The 19,289-nt window shown below is 49.0% G+C and overlaps 2 protein-coding genes across 14 annotated transcripts in view; one reads left to right on the top strand and one right to left on the bottom strand.

Annotated features, from left to right (window-relative positions):
• Positions 1-1,513: 1,513 nt before the first annotated feature.
• CUNH3orf18 (chromosome unknown C3orf18 homolog) lies at positions 1,514-9,614 on the bottom strand. Its single transcript, XM_042885445.1, has 7 exons — positions 9,542-9,614; positions 8,626-8,714; positions 7,146-7,338; positions 5,789-5,814; positions 4,054-4,183; positions 2,844-2,902; positions 1,514-1,599 (listed from the first exon to the last, which is right to left on the bottom strand). Exons 2-7 carry the CDS (start codon positions 8,700-8,702, stop codon positions 1,590-1,592), a joined length of 495 nt encoding a protein of 164 aa, XP_042741379.1. The 5' UTR covers positions 8,703-8,714; positions 9,542-9,614; the 3' UTR covers positions 1,514-1,589.
• Positions 9,615-9,785: 171 nt separating this feature from the next.
• HEMK1 (HemK methyltransferase family member 1) overlaps positions 9,786-19,289 on the top strand; it is a 69,222-nt gene continuing 59,718 nt past the window's right edge. For 12 of the 13 annotated variants that reach the window (XR_006181385.1, XR_006181384.1, XR_006181383.1 and 9 more), the window contains exons 1-4: positions 9,875-9,928; positions 10,626-11,063; positions 11,517-11,608; positions 12,356-12,449. Coding sequence is in view for 1 of the 13 variants with exons in the window: in XM_042885410.1 (XP_042741344.1) it covers positions 10,809-11,063; positions 11,517-11,608; positions 12,356-12,449 (441 nt within the window). In the remaining 12 variants the exon portion in view is untranslated. Of the gene's footprint in view, positions 9,805-9,874; positions 9,929-10,625; positions 11,064-11,516; positions 11,609-12,355; positions 12,450-19,289 lie in introns of those variants that run through there. The other variant, XR_006181378.1, reaches the window with a different exon arrangement.

The raw sequence follows: 19,289 nt of genomic DNA, 5'->3' as shown, positions 1-19,289 counted from the left end.
TGTGCAGGCTGTGCGTGCAGAGCACCATGAACACAGCAGTGAAACAGTCTGATTTGTGCATTCACCTCCAGGGACATCAAGCCACCACCCATCTAGGAGTGAGAGACAATCTCTGCAGATTGCCATATTGGACCCTCCATAGTCCTTTCTGCCATGCTCTGTGTTTGCACTGTGAGAGCACAGCCTGGATCCTGCCGCCATTCCCTAGTCTCTGTGCTGGCCAGTAGCACCCTGGGCTGGTGGCCACCAAAAACGCTGCAGAGAACAGCGCTCATCCTGCACGCCAAAATGGCCAGAGACCCCTATTGCACTCCTTCCCACAGCCCTGATGGAATACTGGCTGAGAGGTGTTTCAGGCTTACTGGAGAACTACTGGCTTACCTGTCAAGACCCACCTTCTGCATTAGCAAGTAGCGCAAGCAGAGGTTAACACAAAACTTTGTTTCCTTCAGCAGGAAGAAGGCTCTGCAGGTCAATCAGGTAAGGAAGTAACCAGATGTTCAGCCACCTCTGGGCAGACATTGTAATGTAGAGCTAAGACCTGATTTTCTTCATTCAAAAGAAAAAAGTTTAAGGTTTAATATTCTCTCTGCTTGATAAAACTTCCCTGAGCTGAAGCAGGTAGGACACACGGTACCACAGCCCCACTTCTGCTTGACTCCTCTCTCTGGCTCAGGCACCACCATTCCTAGGTCAGCAGCAGGGAGTCATGTAGCCAGACATGGCAGCCCTGCCTCCAGCTGTGTGGTTTCTCCTCCTTCTACACGGCAGCCTTAATTTGGGATATTCAGCCACTTCCTCAGCTAGGGTGTTACCAGCCAGATGTTCACCATTTCACATTTTAGAACTAGCAAATTCCCCATGCTGCAGTGCCAGCCCAGGCACACATTTGTCAGCATCACACAAGCCACAAGGGGAAAAGCCCATGGTTTGTGTTTTCCCCTGTGCCTCCATGGTATGTGCCTCCAATTTACCACTCAGCTAGAACCATCAGTTTCCCCAGCTGAAGGAGGAGGCTTTGCCACCAGCCACCCTTCCAGGGTCTGCCAATGCTGCGGTCGCTGCACAGAGGCTCATTCACTGTTCTCGTTCGGATCTGGTGGCACAAACCCAACAGGTAAGCTGTCTGGAACATGCATCTCTCCTCTTTCCCTGATCCAGAGAGCACACAGATGTGCTTGGATAGTTAATCTACAACAGAGTGAGCGCTATTTCTAAGCACACAGCTTGGTAGGTGGTGTCAGTCAGCACCAGCCCAGAACCTGGAGCAGCATGGCAGCTCAGGACCTTGTAGTAGTAGTGGACACACCTAAAACTGCTACTGCCATTGTAAAGGGTTTCCTTCCCAAAGCAGTGACTGTTTCCAGCACGTGAGCCCATCTGTAATGCAACCCAGCAGCGTGACCAGTTGGGCTCAGCCCATGAGTCATGACTCAGCCACACTCGTGAGAAGTCGCTGGTTTGGTGGCTCCATCCTTCCCAATCTCGGCACAATCCCAGAGCAGGGGCAGGTACTGTTCATGCATTAATGGCATTGGCAACGTCTGTGAACACAAGACGGCTGGGTCTTTGGAGGGCTCCTTGGCTCGTCAGCAGAACCTGCATTGAAGCAGTGAAAGATGAGACCCAGCAAGTCCGCCTTACTTTGGTGCACGGCCCAGGGCACAGGCTGTGCAGCACTGTAACTAGATTCAGCCCCTTACTAAGGACAGCAAGGCTGGTAACAGAGCTGGGAGGCATGTTCTGTGAGGACACCTGGGCTGTCCAGTCTGGGGAAAAGGTAGCCTCACTGCTCTCTGCAGCTCTCCAAGGAGGGAAAGCAGAGGGAGGTGTCAAACACTGGTTCTTGGAGCCAATGGTAGGAGGGGCATGGCACAGAGCTGTGCTATGGGAGGGTCTGATGGGGCAGCAGGGAAAATTTCTTTGCTGAGTTAAACACTGGAACAGCCTTCCAAGACAGGATTGGTGCCCCACGGCCTGTCATTATTCAAGAGGCATTTGGACAATGCAGTATGTTAATGTATGTTAACTCGTGATTAGCCCTGAAGTGGTCAGGCAGTTGGACTTGATGACCTTTGTTCCAACTGAACTATTCTGTTCTATTACTCTCTTTTTTATTCTTCTCTACTCTTAAGGTGGGGCTGATATACTAACATGGCATCAACAAGGCTATAAGAAAAATACAATAAGCCAGAGAACAAATCAACACATCCATGCCAATTTAAAATGCTCACATCATGGATTACTGAGTGTAGGTTTTCTAGGATTGCAAAGACTTGCCATGTATGTTTCACCATCTATATGCGCAAGAGCAGCATGCAAAGAGTTGAAATCTCAAGAAGATCTGGAAACATGCCAAAAACTGAACCTTGGCTGCTGTTTTAGACTGCTTCTCTCACTACAGTAAGCCATTAAACTAGTGTGCTTTCCCAGTAGAAGTATCTGTGCATTAGCAAGCTCCAGAGGGAACATAGGTATTCTGCTGGCCAAGCACTACACAGGGAGGATACACTCTTATTGTTCTAAGTTCAACTCTAGCCTTGTCATTTCCCCTCTTTACTACCTGAAGGGAAATCCTCTGTGTGCTCTGACAGAGGAACCTGATGTTTCCCCTGTACATACTGCTCATAGGACAGGATCCTTTGCTTTCATACATCTGTATTCCTCTGCTTTCCTAAAATGGCGTATGGAATATGTTGTTTATCTTCCATGTTCTAATACACCTCCAGCATGTTCTTTGGCAGGTTGGGAAGCATCCCTCAAAGTGAATAATTTTATAATTACAATTGTATTTATTTTCTTTTTTCTTCCCTTCTGCCCACACCAAGCTTGCTACAGGTTACCTGAAAGTGTCAAGTATGTGAAAACTGAGGCATGTTGGGAAGAATTCCTGCTCCTGGAACTGGAAAAGCAAGGGAAGAAGTGAGCAACATGGAACATCTGGAGAGGAATTCAAAAAAAGGAGACATGTCTACTCTAAGGGGAGGCTGCACCACTTGCCAGAAGACGTACCTGTTCCAACTATCCCTGCTGGCTCTGTCTTTGAGAAAGGCTTTTTGTGTGTGATAGCAGTGACAAAAGAAACAGAGAACACTATGAAACTAACTGCAAACAATGGTGAGAGCTCTCTATCCAGCAAGGCTGGCCTGGAAGTCCTGCCAAGATCAGATGTGCCATGCCATAACAACATGAGGCTTTCTGACAGCCTTCCTCAGGACCTGTGGTTAACTGTTACAACTACTGGCTTTACATTCACAACACCTTGTTCTACACTTGTAGCCTTCAGCAAAGCAGATATACCTTAAAACTGGGTGGAAATGTCTTATTTTCAGGGCTGGCACCAGAGAGCCTCTGTACTTTGTAAGCAGTGGAGCCTCCTCTCCTCTCCCATTCATCCCATTTGCCCTAGGTGGTAAACTGCTGTAAACTCAAAGTCAACTGAAGAAATTGCATTGTTCTCTCTTCTAGCTGAGTTGTGCCTGCACTTACCCTTCCCAGGCTTGTTGTCCTAGTTGCCTGACTCTTCAAACCATCCTAAACTCTAAAATTCTCAAGGCCCCCATCTCCAGAACTGGGTGAGGTGAAGGGAGCCCTCTTGAGGTCTCACATGATTTCCTTACAGTACAATTTCACAGAAACTCCTCATCTGTATGAGAACTATTGAGTCACGCATTGAGCACGTGGGGAAAGGACTGAGTCAAGCTCTGGGAGCACAGGTGAAGGCAGTTCAGCTGTGTGACAGGAAGGGGTGGAGCCTGGCTGCACCTCTCTTAGATCTCATTTGAGGGCTGACTGTCACTGGAGGAGGATTTCTTTTTAGAGATGCTTCCTCAGTGAAGCTTTCTCCTGTGAACCTGGAATTTTCTGATAGGGGTAAGCAATCTTCTTCCCTTTCTCTATAGCACCTTTCTATTGTGCTAGTCCTTTTGTCATCACACCTTTGTTGTAACAGCTTTCCCAGTGTATTGATCTATCCAACTGCTACATCATCAACAGCAGGGCAGGAGCCAATGGCTGCAATAACACCCTGGCCATTACTATCTTGCTGCTTACCTTGCTCTGTGATGCCTGGGAAGATGCTGCATCTCGCCCATGTTCAAGGAGCTCCTGCTCCAGTTCATCCTGTTCTTCAGTGGGATCAAAGTTGTACATTGGCATGAGCTGGTGTCGTAGCTTCTCCAACCTGCCCGTGGAAGGGAAAGCAAAGACTTGGTTGAAAAACTCAATAGACAGAAGGACAGATGCTCAGGCTGTCTTCTCTGCTCCACTACTGAGGCATTTTGCAAGCTGTTTTTCCTTCTACAGCTCTTGGGATTCAGCTCTTGTTGCTGCTTGCTAGATAGCATTTATGTTCCCATCCTATGGGAAGGAGGATAAGAACCTGCTATACAGCTGGAAGGAGTGGAAGATGCCTAGAGAACAGCTCCAGGGATCAACTGCCTTCACTAATCTATGTTGGCAGGCATTACGCACAGAGGAGTCAAACAGGGACTGGATTTTAAGTTCCTGCAGACCTTAAAAGCTCAGGACAAGCCTTATGTATTGGGAAAAACAAGAGGGTGGAATGTAATGGCTGTGCATTTTGCAACTCCTCTCCCTGTCTCTCTGCCTGTGACATCCAGCCCTGTCAAATCACACTATGCCTGCCAGAAGGGGTCTGGTTTTAGCTCCAGCAACTTGAGAGCAGTACTTCAACTATGGACTTGAAGTGTGTGTGTGTGTGTGTGTGTATATATATATAATTAAAAAAAAGTAATAATAATTAGAAATGCAATAAATAGGAAAGAGAGACTGATGCCTGCAGACTGTTCTTAATCTTATTGCTTCACGTGACAGACATAACAAATTGCCCCAGAGAGTCTCCCTAAATACTGGGCAGGTGAGTGACGGAGGATGGATGGGTGGACATATTCCTGTGAAAACACTTAAGCTGTATCTGAGCTTTTTGAGGTTAGGGGAGGGAAATATCCAAGCTGTTACCGGCAGTGTCACCACAATTATCTATTTTGGAAAGTGTTAGGATGACACACTCCTGCTGTGCCAACACAGCCATTATCTCCAGCAGCTATGTTTACGGTCAAGCATCAGCTCCTCCTGGAGCAGTACCCAGATCTGGGCTTGAAAATTTTGTAACAGGCAGCAATACTTCTTGAAGGTCTGTGGCCCTGCCTTAAGGAATTAGGCAGGGAAGAGGTACCATATGTAAAGGTTGTGTACCACCGTCTTTGCTGTCAAAGATGAAAGGATCAAGAAACATCTTCCTGCATGTTGCTCTCCTCTCTATTTTCCGCCAAGAGCTTAAGGAAATTAATACACTAAGTCTTGGACTAGGAAGCTGCATTTCTGCACTATGCTGCTGGCATTGCTGTGACTGAGGCTAAAGAGGCTTTCAGCCTTGCAAGGTCAGCATCATTAACTCAAGCTGTTGGAAAGCACAGATCGTGGAATGAGACCCACGCTTCTCACAACAGAGTTTCCAGCTTCTTTATCCACTCATAATCCTTTCCTCTCTTTTAATGCATCTAACATAAGAAGCATAAAGAATTTGCAGGATCCCTAACCTCCTCTTGCTCAACCATGTTTTTCCTTCTCAAAGCTCCACAGGAGCCTTTGAAGCTCTGCTGCTAAAGGTGGGCAACACCAGGAGTGCGGAGCCCCTGCCCTGTGTTGTTTACAGTCAGATGCTGGATTGTTCCCTTGAACTCTCCTCATCTTCCCCTCCAATTCGTAGCCCTACCTGGATTTTGAAACACTGAGTTCCTTACAGCTAACAAGAGATGTTACTTACCTCTTTCTCTTCCTGATATACAGAACCTGAAGGAGAAAGAAAATCATCATTAGAAACAGCAGCATGGGGAACAACTGGGAAGAAGAATTTTGGGTAGAGAGCACCCAGAGGAGGTATAGCAAGTCTGATGTCATTGTGCACCAAAGCAGAGGAAAGCGAAAAGTGACAGAAGTGACAACTGGAACTGATGTTCTGTATACATCAGTGTAAGCTTAACAGTGCATCAAGGCTGACACTAGTGCTTGAGTGGCCTGCTATTAGGTGTGTTAGTAGTAGTCAGAATGTTAGGTGTGTTTTAAGTGTAGCTCAGCAGATTTCTAGTGGCTGGAGGCCATATGTTGCAGTTTTAGAATGGTTGAAGAACCTTCTCTTTGTAGTATTCTCCTGAAGATTTCCTACAGCATAGAAGCAGTTACCCCCTCCCCAGTACAAAGGGAAGAAGGAAAGAGGGCATGCTCAGTGACTTGCCTCGTGTCAGCCAGTAAGAGTGGCTGTCCTGGGAGGAAAGTGAGGCTTTTGGCCTCCAGAGCCTTGTTCCGAGAACTACGAACGCTGGCTGTTGCTCTCGGGAACTTATGACCATTTCCAGGACAGTGTTTCCAGGTTCTCTTTAGGGGCTTTTGGAGAAACTCCTCCTTGGGTCTGCAATGAAATTTTGCAGTAGTCCCTTTCCATAGGCTCCTCTGCTGCTTGTATTAGCGAAGCCCTTCCTCACACGAGGAACGCGAGCTTGCTGCTACCTTCATTCTCTGTTGGTAGGTAAATGATCCAGTTATATATTGAAAGAACTGCAGTGCTTGCATTGTCTGTCAGACTCAGAACTATAGCTGTTGATTAATGGCAGGGTTAGTTACATGCAGCAAATCCTTGAGGACTCTGCTGATGCCCGAGCAAGGAGAACCTCAAAAATGCAGTCTAGAATGAGTCTAGCAAAAACGGATTCAGTCTGCATCAGTTCAAAAAGACATGCCCACAGAGATTAACAGGGTCCAGGCCTGCTTTAAAAGTTAAGCTGGATGAACTTTCCTATGGGACGCTGGTGTTGACAAGGTTTAAATCAATGCAGCTGTTCCAGTTAACAAGTCAAAACAGACTGACTTGTCAGTCTGCCATTGCTTATTTCAATTGAACTTCCTGTTGCTATTAAAAATAAATACTAATGTTATTTATGGTTTCCTCTAGACCTGCTGAGCAGCCTGCTCTGCCTAGACCCCAGGGAGACAGAAGAAATACTGGAGCATCATTCCTACCAGCTCTAGGTATGACTTTAATATAATATAGAAGTTCAAACCAGCCCTAGAACCCCGTTGCCACCCTTCACCCGCAGCAGATAGAAATACTTAGTAGTGTCTCTTACCATAGCTACAGCCAACCCAATCACAGTAATGATCCCAAAGGACAGCAGCATGGCGCTCATGCTGGGTCCGCTGCTGGCCACATCTGGGATTTTGGTGCTGTTGAAGCTAGTAGTCTCAGGGCTCACAGTAGCTGTTTCTGGTACAGTTGCATCCAGAGTTGTTCCTGCGTCTGGTTTGGTTATTGTGGTGCTGCTGTGGTATAAGTCACGTGCAGAAGGTGAGCTGGAATTCATCCTGCCAGCTCTTAGCATCTTTTACCAAGCTGCTGTGCCCTCCACTCAAGAGACAGGTGCCAGCTACAGCACCAGAGAGCTTCCCCTCGTTTCAAGGACCCTCACGTGTGATCTACCTCACAGCCTCATCAATGATGGCTTTTCTGTGTAGGAGCCACACAAGTTTCTTCCTAGGAAAGAATGAGAACAGATGCACAGTGCAAAGCTCTTAGAGATGGCAGAACCTTTTCCACAGCTTAACTAGTATAGTTTTCGAGAGCAGCTCACAGATGCCCACTCAATTTTTTTTTAAGTGCATTTTTCAGAGGTACTGAGAGCCCCCAACGTCCTGCCTGGTTTAGTCACCACTTAACTGAGCTGAGGTCAGTCACCACTTGCTACTTCAGCTTGGCCTCCCTGCAGCAATTGGCAGAGCTGTGTAGTGTCTCAGAACCCCTCTGTCTTCAGTCTGCTACAGGATGAGCTAGGCAGCCTTCATCCATACGACAATAACAGGACCTCTCTTCTTTTCGTCTTTTGCTTTCAACTTACAGAAAGTTTCAGAGATCTCATCCATCAAAATGGCACTCAGCTCTGACACATCTGTATTTTGGACCCAGTAAAAATCACCCTGAAGTATCACAGAATGGCCAGGGTTAGAAGGGACATCAAGGATCTCCAACCCCCCTGCCATACTCAGGGCCACCAACCTCCACATTTAATACTAAACCAGGTTGCTCAGGGCCCCATCCAACCTGACCTTGAACACCTCTAGGGATGGGGAAACCACAGCCTCTCTGGGCAGCTGTTCCAGCACCTCACCACTAGAAGTAGAACTTCCCTGCTGTGGTGGTGGCTGGTGATTAATAAGTCACTGCACTATGCACCTCTCCGTTGTCCCTCAGCCCACGCACTCTGCAGAGGCAGCTTCTTTAAAGCAGTGGGTTGCACCAGTCCCCATCTGCTACTAAAGATGGTATTTCTACAGTCTCCCATGAAAGCACCCACACAGGCTTACTCATGCACCGCTAATTATTGGTATTAATTTTAAAACTGATCCCATTTTGGATTGGAGTTGTGCAATTTGACAGATACACTCATACTGAAAACATGAAAGGCTTTAATTGTTTCATGTTTCTATTGTGCAAATGATCAGGAGTTGCAAAACACCATGGGATGATTCTACAGGAAGTATTTGCACAACTTCGTTTATAAGATCTCTGTATGTGACATCAGGTCCACAATTACTTTAGTGAAACACAACTACCTCTGGAGCAGAGCGGTGCAGATCTCAAGAACTACCGCAGCAGACTTCTGATCATTTTTCTGTAGTTCAGCAGACATTACATCTCCAAACTGGAATGCAAAGGGACATGGGTTAATGAGCTCTGAATAGAAAAAGATGTGCCTGCAAAGATAAATGAGCCGTTGTTCAGCTCCACTGTTCTATTCTGGGCAAGGTTATTGCACACTTCTCATTACTGTGATGCCTCTCTGCCGTCCACGGCTGCATTAAGCAGCACGATTAACATCTGTCACTACCAACCAAAGCAGAGCCATCGTGCAAGGCAAGCAGCAGCGGGGCCGGGCGGGGTCCGCCAGCAGCACGAGCGGGCGGTCAGCTCATACGGCGCTCGTCCCGGGCGCGCAGGTCTCTCCCACACAACTTTGTGAAGGAGGTGGTGAGAGACGCCGAACCGCCACGAGTTTCTAAATCAGCGTGAAGGTAGACGGCACTTGTGCTCCGGTCCCGCCTAACAGCGTGGCGAGAGGCGGCTCACCGCGCCGATCGGAAGGCGTCCCTCACCGACCGAGCCGCCCAGGAAGGGGCGCCCCGCGCTGCCGGCACTACGGCACGGGCTGCGCCGGGAGGGCTCCGCACAGGGCAGCGCGGCGCCGGGCCGCGGGGCGACGGAAGCAGAATGCTTCTTCGGTTGCGCTCCGCCCCTCACGGCGCCGCGGGGGCGCAAAGCGCGAGGCCTCCGCCGCCCTCCCGGCAGCGCCGCGTAGCCGAGCCCGGCCGGCCCCGCCTCCCAGAGCCCGGCCGCCGCCCGCGGGACGGCCGCTCGTCCCGGGCCGGGCGAAGACGGAGTCGCCCCGAGGTTCGCGCCGCTGCCCGGCCCGCCGCCCTCGCGCCCTTCCCCGGAGGCGGCCGCGCTGCCCGCGCCAGGGCCGCCACTTACGCAGCACTGCACGCTGAAGCGGCTCCCCCGAGCGCAGCCGGCGGTGGGGCCGCGCCCTCGACCGCAGGGCCGCGCTGCCCGCAGGGGGGCGGGCCGGCCCCTCGGCGCGCGCCACCGCCTCGCGGCCGGTAGCCCCGCCCCTCCGCCCAGCGCCCCCGAGCGATTGGCCGACGGCCGCGGGTCGCGAGTCGCGGTTGGTCGGCGCTGCCGTCGCTCGCGCGCGCGGCGACGAGGCGGTTCTCTCCCGCGCCGCCCTCGCTGAGGTGAGGGAGCGTGTTGTGGGCGCGCCCCCCCTGCTGAGGTGGCGGGGCCGGGGGCGCTGCGTGTGGCTGGGTGGCTGAGTGGCTGAGTGGCTGAGGCAGAGTCGCCGAGCTGAAGCGAGCTGAGGTAGGGCTGCTGCCGCCCGCGGCAGCTCGCTATGGGCAGGACCTGTACCGGGCCTCGGGTCAGTGAGCCCGCAGAGCGGCTGCGGGAGGCTCGTCCTGCGCTCTGCCGGCAGCAGTGCAGTTAATTCCTTCGTCCTTCTTCCTGTGGCGGTGTCCCGGGCCGCGGGCCTGACTCTTTCTTCGGTTGCTCCGTGCTGCAGCGTTGCCCGCTGGGAGCCGACCCGGCCCCACGTATTCCGAGTTTCTGTTTCTCTGATTTCGCGCTGTGAGCTGTTGTGGTTCCCCCTTGTCTGCAGCCTGGCGATGGGACAACGCGGCAGGCTGCTGACCTACGTAATTAGCCTTTGCGAGCGTACCTGCTAGCCTGAGACTTGGGAGTTTGGAGGAGGAGGAACCAGAAGGGAGTGAAGGGCTTTGTGCAGCGATCCGGCCCGCGATGCTGGAGCAGTCTGTCAGTGGCTTGCGGCAAGCGGCAGGGCTGTGCCTGCAGGCCCGCTCCCTTCTGCTCAGCCACGAGCACCGGGTGGTCTCAGCGTTGCCCGTGGAGCTTGGTTAATCCTTTGTTACTCTTAAGGGTGTGAGTAGCTGGTTTGTACCCGTGGGTGTTGGTCGAGCAGCAGTCTGCATTCCATTCAGAAAGGAACTTGCAGTCTTTGGCTTCTGGGCATTCAGGTTGTACTTCTGTCTCTTCTTTCTAGGCCAGCGGAGCTGCAAGCCTGGTGACCTTTTTCTTCTGCCCTGAGGAGCATCTGCTGATTGTGATCAGGTGGTGCTTAGCCCAAGTGGCTTGTGCACTGAGTGTTGTGTGAGTCTCTTCATGGATTAGATCAGCTGACAGAAACAAGGAGCCCACGTGGAAACCAGGAGGTGACTTTGCAACAATGAGATGCGTCAGCCCCTCACTCTTCAGGAGGTTCTGGGGGCTTTTGCCTCAGTATGTGTCAGTGGGACCTAGTCAAAGTCCTAACCTCAGTTCCAACCAGTCGTCTTTGAGACAGAGCTGCAGTGTAAGACCTGGGCTGCTGACTGCCCCTGATGTGGTCAGCTACTGGCAAAAGGTGTTTGAGAAGAACGGGATCCCTGAAGCACGAGAATCCAGTGAATATATCGTGTCATTTGTCTTGGGAGCAAAAACAGTTGAGTCATGGAAAAGGAGTAAGATCTGCGTGTGCCCCTTGCTTTATGTTTTTGGACTAATCTTACACTTCTTTTTATCTTACTTACAGGAGCTAGAACAGCTTTTCCCTCCCTCAGAGGGCAGAGAGCGTGGGATATAATTTATTAATGCAAGTAAAGTTCTTGGGATCTCCTATGTGCTCTCTTTGCAGGGACTGAAATGTTACCCATGACATATACACTAGCATAACGGCCTGACTGGTGGAGTGATTCTTTATCTTATCTACACTTTAACTACCTAAACTGCAGCCATACAGGTTTCTTGTTAAACAGGCAGATAGGTTCTCCTTGTCGTTTGGGGTTTCAAAGAGTGCCCTCTGTATGTGTTTGTTGTTCTGCTGGCTCTGCCTGCAGGGTGCAGACAACACGCAAGTTGCACAAGTGGGCAGGTTTTAAAGTGATGTTGTCTTCAGTTTCAGAGCTTGGACTCCCAAAAGCTCCGCTCTCCGCTTACAGCAGTGCAGCAGGAGCAGATCCAGCAACTGAGCTGCAAGCGACTGGAAAGGTGGGAGAATCATCTTACTGTCATTCTTGGGAGAGTTTCCTCTAAAAGAGGGAAAAAAGGAGTGGGAAAGAAGGGGGTGGTTCTTTGATTAAATGGAGTTTTCTGTATTTTAATCTGTACCCATTGCCTCTTTTCTTTCAGCTTACATTTTACCACAAAAAAATCTGACTTTATCTTCTTTACTCCCTTCCACCAGATGTATGTAGTTATTGATGAATTTTCCACCTCACTTGAGCTTTTCATTTTCAAGCCAGGTCTGTCCCTGCTTTCTCAGTCCCTTCTTGTATGTCAGGTCCTCCAATCCCTTAGTCATCTTAATGGCCCTGTGTTGGATTTGCTCCAGTACATCCATGCCTTTTCTGTAGTTAGGAGCTCAGCACTGGACACAGAGGACTCTGGTCAGGAGCGACTTCACCTTAGTAAATCCATTCTGTTCTTAACATGTTTGGAAATTATTTCCAGGATTATTTGCTCCCTCAGTTTTTTCAGGATTGAAGTGAGTTGACTGGCCCTTAGTTTCCCCAGTCCAGTGCTTGTCAAGACACTGTTTTGTGGAAGTGGAACTACCAGAGCTTTCAAGGAGCATGTGCATGCGTGTTGCACATGCAGTTGAGAGCCTCAGTGGCGTCTAGATGTCCACCATCAAAGGGCTTGTGTGGTTAGCAATGAAGTAAGCATGGTAGTGAGAGCTTTTTATGTTACAAAGTGTAATCCTCGAGTGTTTTCATTTGTTTTTGCCTGACACAGAATGCCAGTGCAATATGTGCTTGGTGAGTGGGACTTTCAGGACCTGAATCTGAAGATGAGACCTCCAGTATTTATTCCTCGTCCTGAAACAGAGGTATGAAAGTAGGAAACATGGAAGGGTTTTGAATCTACACACTGCATTGATATGAATGTGCTTGGTGGGATTATAGTGATGAAAAGGTCGGATGGTTTCTAAAATAGGGCATCCTAAGCTTGTGACCTGGAACTGGAGCTGGTGAACTTTCACCTTCTGGCTCAGAGAAAGAGATTTTGCAAGCTAGTATGTTCTTTGATTGCACAGAGATCCACCTTCATTAAGGCTTGCTTTTCTTATTTCTGCTGTGGTAGAGACTCCTTGAATATCGTGCCCCTTTACTTCTGTATTGCAACTACTCAGAGTTGTCCAGTGTAGTACAAAGCTACTACTGGAGAAAAGGTTGTGGACTCCATTGGGCTTCTTTGTTTGCATGCAGATTAAGACAGTGCAGGCTGGTAGAAATGGCACCTACTACTCACCTGCTGGCTCCACAGTGATTTCTGGGCAAGTACTGGAAATTGAACTGTTGTTTCCTTTCCTAGGCTGACCCATGGGTAGCTTCTGACCTGGGCTGGATTTAAATGTGATTGTGAATTGTAAAAGTGGAAGCAATAGCCATATACATTCAAATTGAAACTTTATTTTGCCTAGTGTACTAGGAAAAAGCTCAGGAGTTATATAGTGGTGCTTTCTCTAATGGTAGCCTAGCTTTCAGCTTATGGGCACCCTAGTAAGCAAATCTTTGTTTACTGCTCTTTAAGAGTTGCTTTTCTCTGCTGTTTTTGTTTTTCTTCTGATAATTGGTTTTCTTTTTTGCAGTGAATGTTAACTTTTGGAGATGGAATGATTACCATAGCCTGTCCAATTAGAATTCCGATAGACAAATGATCAGAGAAATGGCTCCTGTGCTAGTAGCCCTTTGCTGTATAAAGAATGCTGTTCTGAATGCATTAAGCACAGCATGGCCAGCTGGTAAAAGGTGATTCTCCCACTGTATTTAGCACTGTATTGGTGCTACCTCACCTTGAGTACTCAGTGCAGTTCTGGACTCCACAGTTTTAAAAGGACAGTAAGGTCCTTGAATGCAGCCAGAAGAGGTAATCGCGCAGAATCACAGAATCACTCGGGTTGGAAGGGACCTCAAGGATCATGTAGTTCCAACCCCCCTGCCTAGCAGGGCCACCAAACATACACATTCAGATCAGGTTGCCCAGGACCCCGTCCAACCTGGCCTTAAACACGTCCAAGGACGGGGCATCCACAACCTCCCTGGGCAGCCCGTTCCAGGGCCTAACCACTCTCCTAGTAAAGAACTTCCCCCTAACATCCAACCTAAATCTTCCCTCCTTCAACTTGGATCCATTTCCCCTAGTCCTGCTATTGTCAGCCCTTTTGAAGAGTTTACTCCCCTCCTGGGTGTAGGTTCCCTTCAGGTATTGATAGGCTGCAATGAGGTCACCCCGCAGCCTTCTCTTCTCCAGGCTGAACAAGCCCAACTCCCTCAGCCTGTCCTGATAGGGGAGGTGCTCCAGCCCCCTGATCATCTTAGTCTTAGGTAATGGCTCCCTGAGGAGGGAAAGCAGAGGGAGGTGCCAGGTTCCAGGGAGCTGATGGCAGGATGGGAACAGCATGGAGATGGGCTAGGGGAAGCTGAGACTGGGCATTAGGGAAAATTTCCTTTCTGTGAAGGTTGTAAGGTAAGGTGGCAATGCTCTCAGTAATGTGCTTTTAACTTATGTTATCCTTGCAGTGGTCAGTTCTGTGCTGATGAAGTCTGGAGACAACTGCTCAAGAAATGGTTTTGCTAGTTGGAGCCTGATGATAGTTAGCATTGTTCTTATTGATGGTATTTCTGCAGTGGTTGATTCAAGAGAGTATTTTCAGCCTCTGACTGCCACTAATTCCTGAATGCAATATGAGCACTAAACCCAAAGAGAACTTTCTGCAAATCAAACCATCTGTTGTCAGGCTTCCTCTGGTACTGTGCTCTCATTCCATGCAGTGCCAGGCTTCAAACAAAGGCCTATTGTGTACTGTGGAAACCAGGGCTGCTAATGCCTGTGAATGTTGCTAATGGTGCCCACGTGTGGGATTTTGGTAGGAGCATCTCTGCTGAAAGGCAGTGCCCTGTCAAAATGCAGGACTCTATAACATCTTGTGTTTTAAACCCCTTCGTGTACCCTGGGGCCAAAAGTCTAGCATTAAACAGCTTAACCCAAACCTTGTGTTTGTGGGAAAACTTTATTTGGTGTGTCAGATACTTAATATGGAGGTACGTTTTTAGTACATTTGTTTTGAAAGACCAGAAGCTCACGATAGCTCAGGAATGAAGCTCCATTGGCAATTGAGTTTACGAAGTAGTTCTGCCTCAGCAAGCAGCATCAGCAGACAATAATCTGGAAATGGAAGGTGAACAAATGTGGCCTTTCTTGTAGGGAGCAGTGAATGGCTGCACATTCAGGAGGAAATGAGCAGTGCAGCAAGAGAGAAGGGATGGAAAAAAGAATCCAGGTGGAAGAAGAGCTCAAAAGGAGCAAAACAGATAAAAGGGTCGGGAAGGGCTGGAACAAGCAGGCCTGCAGTCTGGGCCTGTGGATCCGGGCTTGCAGAATGGCTATGGGTCCTGGGTCTGGTGGCTTCTCTTCTACTGAAGTCTCCCCCCAGCTCCTGCTGCTGCCTTCTCTTAAGGTGTTATAGCACTCTGGGAAAGAGCCACTTGGTCTTGAGGCTTGTAAAGTAGAGGAAGCGCGATGCATTAGGAGTTCAGCAGGCTTCTGTCTAAGAGCTAAATGTGTTTGGTTTCCAGCAGCAGTGTGGCACCTTTGCTTTGGCTGCTCGCACTCTTTCTGGTGTCAGGAACTCCTCACGGATGTGCAGAATGGTTGAGGTTGGCAGCAATTTCTGGAGATTTGTCTGGTTTGATTTGCCTGTGTGAAGCAGAGTCAGCTGGAGTTTTTGTCTGTTGATGTTTGTTTAAAAATGAAAAAAAAAAAAAAAAAGTAGAGGAGAGGAGAGTCTTGAACTGTTTTGGAATGCTTTAAACTTTCATGGTGACATAGATGTAACTAAAACAGGCACTCTTAAACCAGGCTACAAAGTTTCTTCTCCTGAGTGGAACGTGCCAAATGATGAAAGAGAGAGTTTAAAGATGAGAGCTTTCACAATAGCTGCTTGCATGTTCCCACTACTTTCATCTGGATTGGGGGAGCTAAGTGCAAGTTCACAGCCAGGATGATTCCCTGATGTTGCTCCATGTAAGTGAGCACAAACTCTTTCCAACAGAGCTGTTAAATTCAAAGTTGTGTTAAGAGAATCTTACATGTAACCAGTGCTCTGGCCACTTTGTCTCATGTCTTCTCAGCAGCCCAGCTGTGGCTGCATTCTTTTATATTCCTCAGGAACGCATCCCACCTAACCTTTTCCCAGAGTTTCTCTTCCTCTGGACACAGTTCACTGAGCTTCTGAAGCTTTCACTTCAGTGTTCTTCATGCCTCTGAATTCCACTGTGGGGAGATGTGTTGTGCCCTGGTGCTAAAAAAAGAAATTGATCTCATTTACTAGATTTACCTGGAAGGCGTGAGCTGACACTGCATTTGTCCAAGCTGTAGGAGTGAGATCTTGAAACCTCTGGTGGTGGTTTGAGGGCGGGCTGGAAAGTTCAACATCTTTCATATGGGAGAAGATGTGGGTGCAGCTGTGAAGCCTTTGTGTAGTATGGGAAGGAGTCGCAGGAGGATTAGACTTCACTACTTTTTTCTGGGCTTTGTCTTATCCCTTTGCAGGCATAGTGAGGCACTCTGTGCTGTGCTTCAGATTTCATTGATATATTTTGCTTAGGAATGTTTCTGTGATTTCTGTGACAGCATTGGGTAATGTCTGCAGTTGACTCTTGTAAATTTGCTGTGTTGATCTTTCTCTTCAGGAAAAATGTATTCACATCACAGCAAATCCTGAGCCTTGACCCAAGCTTTTGGTGCTGCATGAGAGAGAGCTTTCTTGTGATCTGATGCTGGGGAATTTTCTCAGACAGGAAGAGCATGTGGACAAGATCCAGCTATTTGTCAGCACCTGATGCAGGACGCTGCTATGGGCATGTGCTGCTTCCAGGAACCACATACTATGTGGAACCAGTTGCCCAAAACTGAGCTGGCGTCCACATTCTTTCCTTTGTTTACATTGGTATTCTCTGACTGAGAGCTGTGTGTGATTGTTTGGGTGGGGATTTGCCCACGCTTTGTTCACTAATTGAGACTTTTCAGACTTCACTGGACTTTGAAACTGTAATGGAAAAACCTCCTCTCAAAAATATTGAAGTTGCCTCTACTGCTCTTTCTATTCAGTTTGTCTGCAGTATTCTTACAGCTATTAGTACTGATACTGTTAATCAAATAGTATCTGTAAAGAATCTTGTTCGTTAGAAAGCAGTTAATGATCAGCATTAATATCCCAGGTTCAAGTTGCTTCTTTATGACTGCACACACAAGCCACATTGTATGTCTTGCTTTTGGCTGAGTAAATGTACATTGACTTGTGCAGTGTAGGTATACCAGATCTGCAACATTCACTTTCTCATTACGTTTTCATAGCTCCTACAAATGCTTCTGCCTGCTAATTTGAAGACTGAAAGGAAGAAGAGGCATCTTCATTATGCATATTCTATCCTGTGGTTAAAACAAAAGGGTTCTGACTCTTGCTACAAGCTGCTAGGCATGTGGGTAAAGCTGTGAAGGCAAACACAATATGGCATAAACTACCAGCACTGGCTGCATCCTGTGGACAGAGATCACAGAATCACAGGGTTGGAAGGGACCTCAAGAATCACGAATCTCCAACCCCCTGCCACAGGCAGGGCCACCAACCTCCACATTTCATAGCAGCCCAGGCTGCCCATGGCCCCATCCAGCCTGGCCTTGAACACACGTCCAGGGATGGACGGGGCATCCACAGCCTCTCTGGGCAGCTGTTCCAGCACCTCACCACTCTCTCTGTAAAGAACTTCCCCTGATATCCAACCCAAATGTTCCCTCCCTCAACTTCAAACCATTTCCCCTTGTGCTGCAGTTATCTACCCTTTCCAAGAGTTGATTCCCCTCCTGTTTGTAGGCTCCCTTTAGTTATTGGTATCCAGTCCCCTGATCATCTTTGTGGCTCTCCTCTGGACCCTCTCCAACAGCTCCCTGTCTTTTCTGTGCTGGGGGGCTCCACACTTGGACGTAGTATTCCAGATGGAGCCTCACAAGAGCTGAGTAGAGGGGGATGGTGACCTCCCTGTCCCTGCTGGCCACCCCTCTTCTGATGGAGCCCAGGATCCCATTTGCCTTCTGAGCCACAGGGGCACACTGCTGGCTCATGTTAAAGCTTTTCATCTATCAAGACCCCCAGGTCCTTCTCCGCAGGGCTGCTCTCAAGCACCACTCCTTCCTGTCTGTATGGATGCCTGGGATTCCTCCAGCCCAAGTGCAAAACTGCACTTTGCTGTGTTGAACCTCATCAGCTTCACCTGGGCCCACCTTTCCAGCCTCTTGAGGTCCCTCTGAATGGCATCCCTTTCTTCTACTGTGTCAACCCCACCACTCAGTTCCATGATCTTCCCAGGCACAGAGGTGAGACTTACCAGCCTGTAGTTCCCAGGGTCATCCTTGCTTCCTTTCTTGTAAATGGCCCTCCAGTCATCCAGGACCTCACCTGACAGCCACGACTTTTCAAAGATGATGGAGAGTGGCTCAGCAGCCGCCTCAGCCAGCTCCTTCAGAGCCCTGGGATGCAGCCACCTGGCCCCATAGACTTGCACACATTCAGTCTCATCAGGTCGTCTCGGACCTCTGTCCTCACAGCGGGGAGGGATTTACCACCCCGGTCCCCACCTGGAGGTTTAGGGATGCAGAGCTCAGGGACATGAGAAGAACTGGAATCTTGGCCACCAGTGAAGACCGAGGCAAAGAACTCATTCAGTACCTCGGCCTTCTCTTCATCCATTGCAGCCAGTTCTTTTACATTTACCAAAGGAAGCACACTCACTGTGGTCTGTCTCTTCTGTCCAATGTACCTGTAGAAGGTTTTCCTATTGTTTTTCACATCCCTCGCCAAGTTCAGTTCTGCTTGTATCTTGGCTTTTCTGATCCCATGCCTGCAAGTCCAGACAGCATCCTGTATTCTTCCCAGCTGACACGGCCTTGTTTGCAGTGTGTGCACCTTTCTTCACTCTCAGCTGCCCAGCAGATCCTTGCAGAGCCATACCAGCTTTCTACCTCTTCTGCCCGCTTTCTTTTTCAGAGGGACGGAGAGTTCTTGTGCTCTCAGGAAGGCATCCTTGAAGAGCAGCCAGCTCTCCTCAACATCTTTCTTTTTAAAGACAGCATCCCAGGGGATCTCGGCCAACATTGAACAGCTTAAAGTTTGCTCTTCCAAAGTTCAGGGTCCTGATGCTGCTCTTCGCCAGGCCCACATCCCTCGAGATCATGAACTCGACCAGGGCAAAGAGAACAGAGAGAGAAGCTCAGCTGTCTGGTTTAGTTTTGTTCCATGTGGAATTTGTCCCTTTAGCTCATGTGTAGCTGAGCCCATTTCCATTTGCTTTCTCTGGGAGTATTTTTGTCAGCACGTATGGTTCTGCTCCTTTTGTTCTGTGGGATTTGGGGTGGAGGTGGGACAGGGAGACAAAACTGCTTGCAGGATAGATAGGGAGTTCTGTGAGTACACACAAACTATGTTGGAGGAGAGCTTTGTTGCACAAGCCACAGTCTCACCTTACTCCACATACATGGTCCTCTGTGCACAGAGCTTTGGGCTCGCTGCTGTGAGTACAGTGTGTGGTTGCAGTGGTGCGTGGAACCCCGCATCCTACCTGCTGTCCTGGTGAGAGCAGGGCTGTGGCTGTGAAGACTGCAGGGGGTCCTG

This window comes from Lagopus leucura, unplaced genomic scaffold, assembly GCF_019238085.1.
Source record: "Lagopus leucura isolate 7727_CA_CO unplaced genomic scaffold, USGS_WTPT01 Super-Scaffold_100050, whole genome shotgun sequence".
NCBI lineage: Eukaryota > Metazoa > Chordata > Aves > Galliformes > Phasianidae > Lagopus > Lagopus leucura.
This window is presented reverse-complemented; position numbering and strand designations above follow the sequence as displayed.

Coding starts and splice junctions, on each gene's coding strand:
- CUNH3orf18 (XM_042885445.1), bottom strand. CDS start 8,702: ATGTCTGCTGAACTACAGAAAAATGATCAGAAGTCTGCTGCGGTAGTT. Junction 4,184..5,788: donor TATATCAGGAAGAGAAAGAG/GTAAGTAACATC, acceptor TTCCACGGGCAG/GTTGGAGAAGCTACGACACC. Junction 2,903..4,053: donor CCCAGGCATCACAGAGCAAG/GTAAGCAGCAAG, acceptor TTGCTTTTCCAG/TTCCAGGAGCAGGAATTCTT.